This window comes from Cryptomeria japonica, chromosome 4, assembly GCF_030272615.1.
Source record: "Cryptomeria japonica chromosome 4, Sugi_1.0, whole genome shotgun sequence".
In the NCBI taxonomy this organism is placed as follows: Eukaryota; Viridiplantae; Streptophyta; class Pinopsida; order Cupressales; family Cupressaceae; genus Cryptomeria; species Cryptomeria japonica.
The window spans coordinates 462,072,672-462,085,599 of NC_081408.1; the positions used below are offsets into that span (position 1 = coordinate 462,072,672).

The 12,928-nt window shown below is 35.8% G+C and overlaps 1 protein-coding gene across 5 annotated transcripts in view; it reads right to left on the reverse strand.

The window, feature by feature from the left end:
• Window positions 1-12,928, reverse strand: part of LOC131077356 (endonuclease III homolog 1, chloroplastic) — a 169,638-nt gene that overhangs the window by 79,535 nt on the left and 77,175 nt on the right. For all 5 annotated transcript variants that reach the window (XR_009372340.1, XM_059219880.1, XM_059219881.1 and 2 more), the window contains one exon: window positions 7,016-7,131. Coding sequence is in view for 4 of the 5 variants with exons in the window: in XM_059219880.1 (XP_059075863.1) it covers window positions 7,016-7,131 (116 nt within the window). In the remaining variant the exon portion in view is untranslated. The remainder of the gene's footprint in view (window positions 1-7,015; window positions 7,132-12,928) is intronic.

Genomic DNA, 12,928 nt, shown 5'->3' on the forward strand with positions numbered 1-12,928 from the left:
AGAGCGAAAATCTTATTTGAGCTTATTTGTCACTAATTTTGGCTAAATTTTTATGTGCAGGGTCTCTTGGAATGAAGATGGGACATCATTTGAAGCTTTGGAAGCATGCAAAATGATGAGTTTTGGACAAGGAAGGAAAATTCGCTCCTGACCCTTCCAGAGGGTCCTGAGCGAAATTTTGAATAGCTATCATCTTGCAATGAGAAGGATCAAGTTTTAGGCATGAATGAAACAAGGACAACTCCCTTTTGCCTCCTGAGGAAGTTTTGACTTGGAAAAATGAAGGATTTTGCCTAAAAACCTAATTTTCACTCCTGACCCTTCCAAAGGGTCCAGGGCGAAAATTCCTCAATCACCTGTTTTCCTTGCAGAATCAAGTCAAGCTTAGGCATGGGTGTGAGAGGAATAGTGTCTTCTTTCCTTGAGAGGTGAAATCAACTTGAAATGATGATGGAATAAGCCTGAATTGAGAAATTCGCTCCTAACCCTTCCAAAGGGTCCAGAGCGAAAATCTCTATAGGAGACATTTCTTGCCTTGTTTGGTCAAATTGAGGTGTTTAAGGCATGATGAAAGGTGGAAAGAGCATGTTGAAACCTTTAGGTATGTTTGGAGATGAAGAAAATGAAGGATTCTGCCCAGGAAAGGCAATTTCGCTCCTGACCCTTCCAGAGGGTCCAGAGCGAAATTCCTCATAATCACTTTTTTTGGCCTTCCTTGGACATGAGACTTTATTCCTAGGCAATAAAAGGTGAAATCATACTTAGCAAAGAAGATTGGGTTTGAAAGAATGATGATTTTGGTCTAAAAAGGGAAAATCACTCCTGACCCTTCCAGAGGGTCCAGGGCGAAATTGAGCAAAATCTATCTTTTCCCTTAGTTTCATGCCAAATCTAGTGTGGATCATGATTAAAGAGGGCCTTAGGAATGACTCCAAATTGCCAATAATTATCAAGATTGAAGAAATTGTCCTAAAACCAAAAAATCACTCCAGACCCTTCCAGAGGGCCCAGGGCGAAAAACCCTAAAATCACACTTTTCCTCCTAAGTTGAATAAAGCTAAGTCTGGAATGCAATGAAAAAGCCTATTTGGGATGCCTTGAAGGGGTTGTGAACTTTGAAAAATGAGAATTTTGAGCTCAGGAGAGAATTTCGCTCCTGACCCTTCCAGAGGGTCCAGAGCGAAATTCCCAAAAATGCACTATTTCCTTCAAAATTTTGATGAGCCAACTCAGTGATACAAGGAAATGGACCATGGAGATCGCCTTGAAGGAGTTCAATGATCAAGCTAAGGTGAATTTTGGCCTAAATTGAAAAAATCGCTCCTGACCCTTCCAGAGGGTCCAGGGCAAAATCATTAGGAAGCTTCATTAGGCCTTGATTAAACATTGATATTCCCCAATTTGCACTAAATTCCCTAAATTAAAACATTTGGAAAGATTGAATTAAATGCGCATTAATTAAGGCATTTTTAATTTAATAAATTAATTTTTAGGCCTTGAAATAATAAAAAAATTTACCTTGGAGGCACTAAAATTAATTTTTGAAATTAAAAAAATACAAATGAGCGCTCAAAAAACATTATTTTGCCTTTATAGGCAAGTCGGCGACCTTTTCAAGGAAATTTTATTTATTTTACCCCTTATTTGCCAAGTCGGCCTTGAAGGGAGTAGGGTGAGCGCTCTATATAATGGGGGAGTATTGCTTCAAATTTCAAATCATTCATTCATCCCTTCTAAGTGCGAAATTGAGGAGCAATTTGAGGAGCGAAATCCAGCAGATTGGAGGCGAAATTTTGCTAAGTGTTGGAGGCTAAAGAAGGAGAAGCTCTTTTGGAGGCTAATGGAGGCATAATTCATCCAAAGGAAGACCACAATTCAACCCTTGTCCAGCAAAATCCGGTCTTCTTTCATCATTTTCCAAGGTTCATAGTTAAGCATTCAAGGAGGAGGTATGAAGAATCATTTTTTTGAAGTTCTTATTCAAGACTTATTGTGATTTCATAGCAATTTTGTAAAGTCTAAGTCTTGAAAATCCAATTTCCATTCATAATTAATTTGAAAATGTATAATTCTTGATTTATCATGTCTTTTTCAAATTAATATTTTAAGTTATACCCTTGAAAGGTCTTAAATTTCGTGCTTTAAGGTATGATGCTCAAAGACTAATTTTAAGTTTTTGTGTAGGTTTCAAATAACCACCCAAAGCCGGAGGATCTATTACTTAGCAGACTCTCAGCGAAGAAGATCGGGCAAGGACAAGGGCGACCTCCTCCCGTCTAGCATCAACAAGGACGGCCTTCTTCGGTCAAGCATCATCAGGAATAACCTCTTCCAATCCAGCATTCCAAGGCTAGGTACATCATCATCCTACATATCAAAGACAAAAAAAGTCAGAGCAAGGGTTCGTTGAAGAAGCAGATAGTTTCAAATGAATTAATTAAAACTAGCTTCTCAGCATCATCGAATTGGATATCTACCAAGTTGCAAGTATCAGACAAGGTGGCATCCTAGTCATCACTCCTCCAGTCGTGTTGGTCCACCTCAGCATGTCCAGATTCAATGTACCTGACTCATTAAAGGTGGCACAAACTTCGATGTACCTACCCCGGCTATCCATTGGTCGAATATTCCAGAGAAGACATGTGTCCAATTAATACAATTATTTCATTGGTCAGAATTGAGTCTGTTGTAACAAACCCTAATTAGGGTTTTCATTGTAGAATCTTGGCCATTGATCTCAAATTGATCTTAGCCATTGAATTGTATTAAGGGCACTATATAAAGCCTCGGCTCTTCATTTGTAAAGGCTAATAGAAGGTAGTTAGGGAATAGCTGAAAAATAGTGGGTAAATAGTTAGTGAATAGTCAGTTAATAGTATAGCAATTAGAGTAGAGTAGAGAGAGAAGGCAAAGATTGTTGCCAAGATGTTGTAAAAGACTTGTAAAACTTCATTGAAGGAATGGTGAAATTTATGGGTCGATTCAACAATTTGCAAGGTCTCTATACTTCTCATATTTGATTTCATGTTATTAGATGAGTGGAAGAAATGTGTTTGATTGATGGTGAAATTCGTGTATCCATACTACTAGCAGTTTGTTGATTGCAGACTTGCCTTGTGTAGTCAACTGGAATCATTCAGCTTAAGCTCAACTTCAATTGTCGCTTCTTCACTAATATGCATCAGCCTGATGGTGTCTATGCCTGTAGTGATGATCTGAACATCATAAAGCTTTCCTCCGAAGATCGCACTAACCTTGTGGAGATGGTCCTGGGATGTCAAAACAAGACTTAGTTAGAATTTCATCAAAGATCAATCATTGCTCTTACATTCCTTAGTATCAGAATTAGATCCTTTCCTTGACCTCATCCTTTTTCCTTTTTTTCAAATCTAAGCCAGTAAAATCCTGTGTTTCAGCAATATTCAAAGCAAATCAGACGTTTAGGTCGTCAAGTGTAAGTCCCCTTGTGATTCCAGCAAATCACATCATACCGCGAAGAGCTTATCCACACGTAAAGATCCTACAAAAAAGAACCTTGAAGTCATCCCGATTGATCCTTTTCGCGACATCTTCAGCATTCGGAGACTTTATTCAAGAGAGGATAAGGTACCTTTAGGTATTTTATTTTGTGTTTGCATGTGCATAAAAAACACATCAACACCCTCCCACAATACTTTCACCATTTCCTTCACCATGTTTAGAAATGTTGTAATAAATATTTAAGTTCACAATGATATTAATTGTTAATTATATTCCTTAACAGCATTACATTGAATTGTCATTTATGCAGTGAATGTTATCAATATTGACAGTGTTTTAATGTTATCAGCTTTGTCTTGTATTACCAGTATTAAATTCATATTAACAATATTGTACTATTTTGGCAATACCATATCAGATTGTATTAACAGTATTAACATTAGATTATTATGTTATATTGGTAGCATTATGTTACATCACATTAATAATATTATTACGTACTATCAGGATTGAGTTGTGTTAACAATATTAAATTGTATTAATATTAACTGTATTAGTAGTATTAATATTGAATTGTATTAGCAATATTAGATTGTATTAGTAATGTTAATTGTATTAACAATACTGAATTGTATTAATAATATTAAACAGCATCATACAAAATCATTAGCAACCCACATATTCATACCGTAGAGTTTTCTCAGTCAATGTGACTGCTGGCATCTTCTTTCTTTCCATATTCTCCTCTTCTTACTTTCCCGTGTATGTATTGCTGGAGGAAGGTGGTCAGGTTATTTAATTTTCTTGACAAGCCATGACCCTTCCTAAAGGATATGACTCCCCCTTGAGTTGTGCCTTCTCTAATTTAAATTTGTCATTATTAAACACAGCCCGATGCATTAATAATATGATCGGTGATTTTGTAATAAACAAGTTTTGATAGAGGTAATGCTCAATATTAATAAATTGTGAATAATTCTATTAATAATAATATGTAATGCACGTATGAAAATACCATATTGTTAATAACAATTTGTGTATAATTCTTTAATATTAATTTGTGAATAATAATAATAATGTACTGAAATGATTAAGTAATCCATAAAATGAACAAATATATATATACGGACATAATATAAGGGACATTACAATCCCTCCCCACTCAAGATTGCTTGTCCTCAAGTAATAATCGTTTTAACTAAATCTTCTCAATGCGAGGATTCGTAACTAACCTTTGAAGATTTGTAATCTTAAGACAAGTTTTCTCTCATCAATGTGATCATAAGAATAGTTTTGGTTATTCATATGTACATCTCTTCGAGACAAAGTGAGGTATGAGTTTCTTATATATTAAGATGAGGATTAGAAGCATGACACACATCTATGACCTTAATTGTGAGACGATCATGCTGTCTATGCCTTATAGAATGGAGACCTTTAGGAATTAGTTCATTGCATCTTATTGTTTGTATGTTAGTTGTACCCTAACACAATTGTTCGAGAGAGGATAAAATGCTATAACATTTGTAAAGTTCTTCGATATCATGATGGATTACTATGCCCAGTCATGCTCTGTACAAAATGTGTGATAAGCAACTTGTGAAATGATAACTACTGTTTAGAGAATAGAAGAGCTTTTGGTACAAAGGGTTATTAAGTATCACTTATGACTGCTGAATTGAATTTGAGGAAACCCCAAATGATGATTTTACTCCATCATTACATAAAGATATGTCTAAATTTCTTGCTTTATAAGTTGTAGGATGGATTAGTCAATAGTCAAAACAATGCATGAGATGAATTTCCCAAAAACATATAAAGGTTGTATTAATTAAAGAATGTGAAATATGTTTGACCTGGATGAAAACATGTAAAGTTAATAATAATGACTATACTTAACTTGACATCAATAATTAGAGTATGTATCTTGTAATGTCGTACAAGGTCCTCTGATCCATCCCCCGTGAACTTCAGCAGTTTCTGCTTCTCCTGGGCGTTCACCATTGTTTTCACTCGGAAGGTACCGTGTGCATTCACCTTGTTTGTCAGATCTGGGTGGATTGTTTTGACCACTACGTTCCAGTGTTTTTCCTGCACTCTCGGCCACGCAGGCATCCTCTACACGTCCACCTTCAGCGTCCCAACACTAGAGTACTTCCAGGTGTGTCGAACTTGGGTGGACTATTCCGACCGCTATGTTCTGGTGCTTTCCTTGCACTCTCGGCCACGCGGGCATCCTCTACACCTCCAACGTCCCAACACTCTGAGTACTTCCAGGCTCTGACTCGTCTCTGTGCTCCCTCCAGCCAAGGGTCGGCGGATCACCTAATCGCTTGGTCTTGACCACCCTGTGGCCTCTTCTCACCTTTAATGGGATCTAGGAACATGAATCACTCAAGGCTGACCCGATTTCTTTTAAGGCAACGGCACCAAAATGTTTGCTGGAACAACTAGTAAATTAAATACAGAAAATAATAATATATGTGACCATGCACGCCAGACACGACAGTAAGATATTATTTATTCACACATGCAATTATTACAGAGAAGAGACCAAAGATGGTCGGGCAAGGATTACAATCAATCTGACCATACCGTACTACCTTCCTTGGCGGTACACAATATAATTTAAGAACCTGACGGTTGTCGAGAGGTACACAACCGTCAACCAACCGACACATAACTACCCGACCCACTTAATACAATTAATTAATACATTGTCGGATAGCAAATATAACAGACAATTTATGCCGACATGTACTTCAAATGCTCACAGAAATCTAGTTTAGATCAAAGCAGTTACCTCAATTTTGTCTTTTATTGTTTATCTTTGGAATTATCTGTTACCTAAAGCTTTATGAGCTCTAAGATTTGCAAATTGCAGGCCATTTGATGATTATACCAATCTATAACTAAATTCTCAAGTGGAATAAGTAGGTAAACTATTGCGTGAGTCCAAAAAATTATATTCTATATTGTAATCCAGACATGCTACTACTGCAAATAGTCATCATAATTTGAGACCATTCATTATAAGTAATTTTAAGTACAAGATTGCTAGAAAAAGACTTAAGGAAAATGTTTGCAGCTTTAGCATGTGTATTCATTACAAGATCATTCCCCATGCAAAAAGATTTTAGGAAATAGTGTGTCTAACTGGTGTGGAACGTGCCACTAACTGCAGTAATTTTTGTCAATTTCAAATTGATACATTAGTGATCATGATGATGGAAGCAACCCTAGTAGATGCAAGATGCAAATATTACCATCCATAAAATTGTCTAATGTTTCTTTACACAAAAAAATGACATCCCACAAGTTGGAAACATACTCCCATTTGTTGGCTGCCCATTTTGATGCAACGTGCACATGTTTTGAAGTGTCTCTAAATGAAAAAGTAATAACTGACATTCAGCAAGCTTGCATAATTAAATTATATATTTTATGGCTCACACTTTATAAGTCATAACACATAAATTTTATCTGTGCATATGATCTACAGCAGCAGAAATATACAGTATCAATCTCAAAAAACCTTTGGTGGAAGCAAACTGCCAGCCTTTTCACATCCCATGGTATCTACTGGAGCACCCTGAGAAGCCCTCATTTTACGAATACCATCAAGCACCTCCTTCCAGTTCTCTGGAATCCCTGCAAAAATCCAAAACAATGAAAATCCCATTGGCCTTCAATTTGAGAAACAACCACACTTAAAATATAATTACAAAGAAACATATAATATTTTTGTCTCACATTATATTTTTATAATTGTTAACATTAGACAATAACTATAAAACTAAAATTAAAAAAATGTAAAAGACAGATGTGGAACTTGTTACTATTCAATTCTATGACACGGAATCTTCAAAGTTCAAACAACTCCCTCAAACATTTCATTAAGAATACTTAAATCTCATACAGTAGAATTTTATTTAAAAGAGCATGCCTTTTAATTTAAAATCATATAAAAGTTTTTTCCATCTGTCAAGGATATGATATGTATTATGACTACAGTTGAGCTACTTGCAAATTTTCATGCCATCTCACTTAGTATAGTATTTTAAATTTTTCCCTTCTGTCACAATTTTTGTCATTCAGCATGTTCAGAAGAATATCACTTCTGAAGATCTGGAGTATATCATTTGTTACAAGGTTCCGTCAATTTATCTCTGCAAAGGAGTTCCTAATGCTCTTATTCCAATTTCATTCCCATCATCTATTGGAGGGTGGTGCTTATTTGTTTCCTGCCACACCTTTTTATGATTGCTGAATTCCACTAATTAGGGTGGCCTTTGTTTACACCTTTATCTGATAAGAATAGAACTTTCATAAAATACTATAAACAACAATGCATTCCAAATAAAGAGATAGAAGTATAGCTTTATTCATGTGAAGTGCTTACACGGGCAAGGATCAAACTACTCTCCCTAATTATGCGCAGTCTATTTAAAGAATCTGACAGTTGCCAAGCAAAGCACAACTGCAGACAAGTATTAATAATTGCCTCCTAGCAACTACCTACAAGTCAACAAGTACATAATACATAGTTACAATTATATTAACAAAACATTGCAAATGCATTTATGCTAACTACATCATCCCCCCTGCCCCCCAAAAGGAGGTCAAATTTCCATCTGACAAATAGAAATCAAATAGTAAATCAAGTAAAGTTTTCCAAACTCATGATGGCATTGTAGAGGAAGAAAAACCTTCAGGTTGATGATTTCCTCAAGTAGCCGAAACAACATGATCATGGCATGAGTGTTCCACAACAAAAATGGACAAAGAACCTAGATATTTCAGCTTCTAGCAGAGCTAATTGAAAATTGACAATGGTGGCTTCAACTAGAAGTAAAAACTTATTAAATATATCATAATCATCAACACATCAAGAAGGCAAGGCATTGTACAAAGAATTTAGTTGCCAACGGCCACATAATTTAATGAATTGTATATTGGAGGACCTAGCAAATAAGGAACCAAGTTGGAAGATTCTCTCGACTCTAAAAATGCTTCACTGAGCTGATCACAATACCCAAACGGTACTTAAGTAACTTCAAATCATTCTCATCAAAAATCTTGTCGAATTCCCCAAAGGCAAGGGATGTGGCTTCTACCAACTCACCATCTTGTTAAAATAACTCCTTGTCATGGCCAAATTTATAGTCTAAGGAAGAGACAACTGCAGAATACTGTATACTTGCAACAAAAGATGTACCTACTATTTCAGTAGGATGACCGATCCATAGTTTGCAGACTCGGACTCAATGAGTACTTGGCAAGCCCAAAATTTTTGACCCGCGCAAAATAGGTAAAAACTTGTCAAAAACTCGGCAAAGGCTCAGCAAAAACCAGGTTTTATTAGAGGGACCAATGCAGAGTTCTAAATTTTAACTCAAATTTTAACCTGCCCCAACAAATTTTAACCCATGTTGGCACATTTCAATCCTGTGTCGTGGATTTTTACCTCAGAGTTGCATGAAATTTGACAAGTTTTAATCTTGAATCTCGTGATTTTCCCTCTGCAACTTGTCTGCGGAGACTTGAGAGTTAAACTTGAGAGCACTCACCCAGCTGAAAAATCCGTGAATACTTGGCAACTCAGAGAGAACTCACAGGGTTTTCTATCAATGGACCAATCAATGGTTGTACAACATTAATGAAGATTACGTTGTACATCAGCAACAGAAGTGCTGGATGTATTAGATCATAAAAAATAATGATGGGGACGACTAAAGAAGACCAAACCATGGAGCAACATCAGGTCATTGATCACATTATACAACGGGTGAATGAATGCTACAGGGTCATACAACAAAAGAAGCAACAAGTGCTTATTGACAATAATTTTGTTTTAAATATAGGCAGCAAAAAAGGAATGATGAATGCTGTTCTAGATAGAATGTACAATAGAAACTCCTACAACAAAATGTATGGTGGATTGGAATGGCATGACCTTCTAAAAATGAGTGTAAAGGTGTACACGGGAGGATTGTTGTCATATGGCAGAGGCAGACTACAAAGAAGTGTTTTCAAGTCCTTCAATGAATTCTATTTTATACAACCATATGATGGACCCATTTGTTGTAGACAGTACAATGGGCAATAAAATACTTTATTTAATTAAATCTTCCTAATGTGTCATATGATGCGATTTGGATCCTTTTTTCCATTCTTTGGGAGGTCATAAGGTAGCAAATAAAGAAACTTTAGTACTATGAAGTTTATGATTTATTCTTTTAATATTCTCTTTCATAGATGGTCATAGAATGCGAAAGCAAGGAGTTTCAATAGTATAATGTTTAATTTTCTTCTCTAATGATTGTCATACCATAGTCAATGGATTTTTATTATTTATATTTTTTATTGGCTCACATTGAAAGATTTTTTTCCTTTTCCTTCTTAACATCATTCTTCTTTATTTTTCCAATATGGGACCCATATTTTATTTCCTCCTCCCACTTCATTATTTTTCTTTCCAATCCACGGTATGGTACATTCCCCTTTTTTGTTATTTTCTTGTGAAATAAATTCCAATTTGACTTTCATATCATGGTGATATATAAAACATGAATAGGTCCCCTACAACATTCACTAGTACAAATATTCAGTCTCGACATTGAACTTTTAATTTTATTACTTTGAGTCATACCTTCATTGATTTTGTGATGTTTGATTGAGTTTGATGCCACTGTTGCAGCATCAAAGTCAATCATATTTATATCTTCTAATCTTTGAGAATATCTTGTTAACAAAAAACCAGGTACTTCATCCAATCACATAAATTGTTCAACTTTTCAAAACCATTTGCCTAGGTTTCCTCGACATTAAATGGTTGTGTTTTATCATCACATACCCTTGTGTCTCGTCATTAATATTTGTGGCTTCAATAGAATTGCAACTGAAAGAAATATTTCATAGCCCTACATTTGCTAATGGAACAGAACATGCCTTGAAGGGAGTTTGTTTCATCTTCTAAACACAGCTATAAATCCAACATTCATTCAACATTTAGCTCCATGTAACCCAAATCAGTTATATCATCCAATTCTAGTTCACACCAAATTGGCAAATAATGACAAAAAAAAAAATAGATCTAGCAATTAAAGCAATTAGAATCTTATTACTATGATAGCATGGATCCCAAAGTGAACCCTCTAGGATCTTTAACAATAATAATCAAACTTGTAGTGATAAACCATCCACATATTATAATATTGGATCCTTTACAAATTTTGTGCTTTGAATGATTATTTTTACAAATTTCAAATAACTGAAAACATTGCTCTGAAAATTGAAAATAAATTGATCTCTACATGAGGTGTTGAAACCCAAAATAATTCTGATTTAACACTTGTGAATATTCATGAAACCCAAAATTGAAAGACTAAAGATGAAATTTCTACTAACTAATATCTAGGTTGCCGGTTCAGGTTCGGGTCCGAAGAACCGTTATGCCGGTACGGCAAAATTTTGAAAAGGGGTTTGGGTTCGTTTGGGTTCGTTAGTACAAAAACATGTAAATTATATATATATGCAGCCTATAAGCATGAATTAAGATTAGCATGTCACATAGCATCATATAAACAACAAAACCAACATAAACTTGTAATCATAGCATCATGATCATACCATAACAGCATCATATACATCAAGTTTAATATCAAAATGATAAAATATTCAAGTATCATTGTTTCAACTTTCAAAAATTTAAAGTTTGATCATCAAATGGATTCTCTAATTCGTCATCCTCATTCTCCTCCTCCTCATCATTGACATTGACATTATATGAATCAATGCCAATGCCAATGACATTTGCACTTTAAGTTTGCTCGCTATCTGAGTCATCAAATGCAACAAGCTGAGAAGTGAGTTTATCCAAATCAGTATGTTTTGGCTCCATATCCCACATCTTCGTTTCCCCTTGCTTGTAGTCATGTTGCTTGTGTGAAATGAGCCAAGTGTTTTGGCTCCATATCCCACATCTTCATTTCCCCTTGCTTGTAGTCATGTTGCTTGTGTGAAATGAGCCAAGTTAATGTTTTAAAACTCACTTTTAGGGTCATTTTAATTTTTTATGTGGTGGAATTCAAAAAAAAAAAAAATTGCAAAAACAAAATCCATTTTTGGGCTGTCAGACCCCTGGGTTCAACTTGGGTCCTCTTGGGTTCAACCTAGGTCCTCTTGGGTTCGACCCTAAGTCCTCTTGGGTTCGCCCTGGTTCGAACCAGGCCTGTGAACCATGAACCCTGTCCGAACCACAGGCGAACCCGACCCGAACCCTGAACCAGGACCGTACCAGACCAGTACCAGGGATCTAGGGGGCCGAACCCGGTAACTCAAACTAATATGAATGCCCTCCTAAAGTGGCATAGCTCCCTTCAAGACTAATTTGATTAGAGGTAGAACAACTAGAGATAGTACAACCTATGGTATAGTGTATGGCTAGCATATAAAAACTTTTAAAATTTGATTAGAGCTAGTTTGCAACTCAGCAAACAACTAGTACAGCCTTGAACTACTACGACCTCTTAAAAACTCACTATAGGGATGTGAATCATGATTGAAGCTGTACAACTAGCAAATAGAGTAGTACAACCACAAGAATTGATGAAAGACAGACCTGTACAACCTCTTCAAAGTATACAAGAAGTAATACTAATTGGTATGATTGATAATGATAGAGTTTTACCATGCATAAATGTAATGTCCCCTTCCTAACCTGTTCAACAAGGTAGACCATTAGCCTATTCAATTGGTTTCTCGTAGGCTAATGAGTTAGAGTTAGGGGACATTGGAGCAGTTGATCCAGCGGGATGTAGTATAGGATGATTATTTGGGTTTCGACAATTAAGATGAGCATAACACTCATTTTTGGAGTAATTTCGGATGAGTTTCCCCATACTTACTATTATAGTAAGTCAGTTTTGAGCACCAACGGAGCTCATTGCCAACATTTCTCTTTTTAGACATGTCGGTGGAAGCAATGAATATCATTGGCCCCATATTTGGTATAGTTTGGTAGCTTTATTTAAAATAATAAAAAGTTTGTTTACTTGCAAAGGGATTGCCATTAATTTACACAGAGTAAACAGAATACAATAGGAACAGTAACATGCAAGAAGTAATAAAAATTAACAATGCCCAACACAACATATGGCAGAAAGATATTCTTTATTATCAAGTGTAATATGTCTACAATCATCAATATCCCCCCCTTCCCGATAGAATATTCCAAACATATATAATGCTCGGTGGTTGGTTAAGATTACCAATTGTCGGCAACTGACACAACTTCTTGGGAACAACTAATTGCACTGCCAAGTACTAACAAAACATAACCAGGACTATAGAGCTTGCTGCCCCTAAGAGCAAGTTCACATCCAAGCCTTTCTCAAGTAACAAAGACAAGAAACCTTTCCATAAAGGGGCAGACCAACAGAGAAAA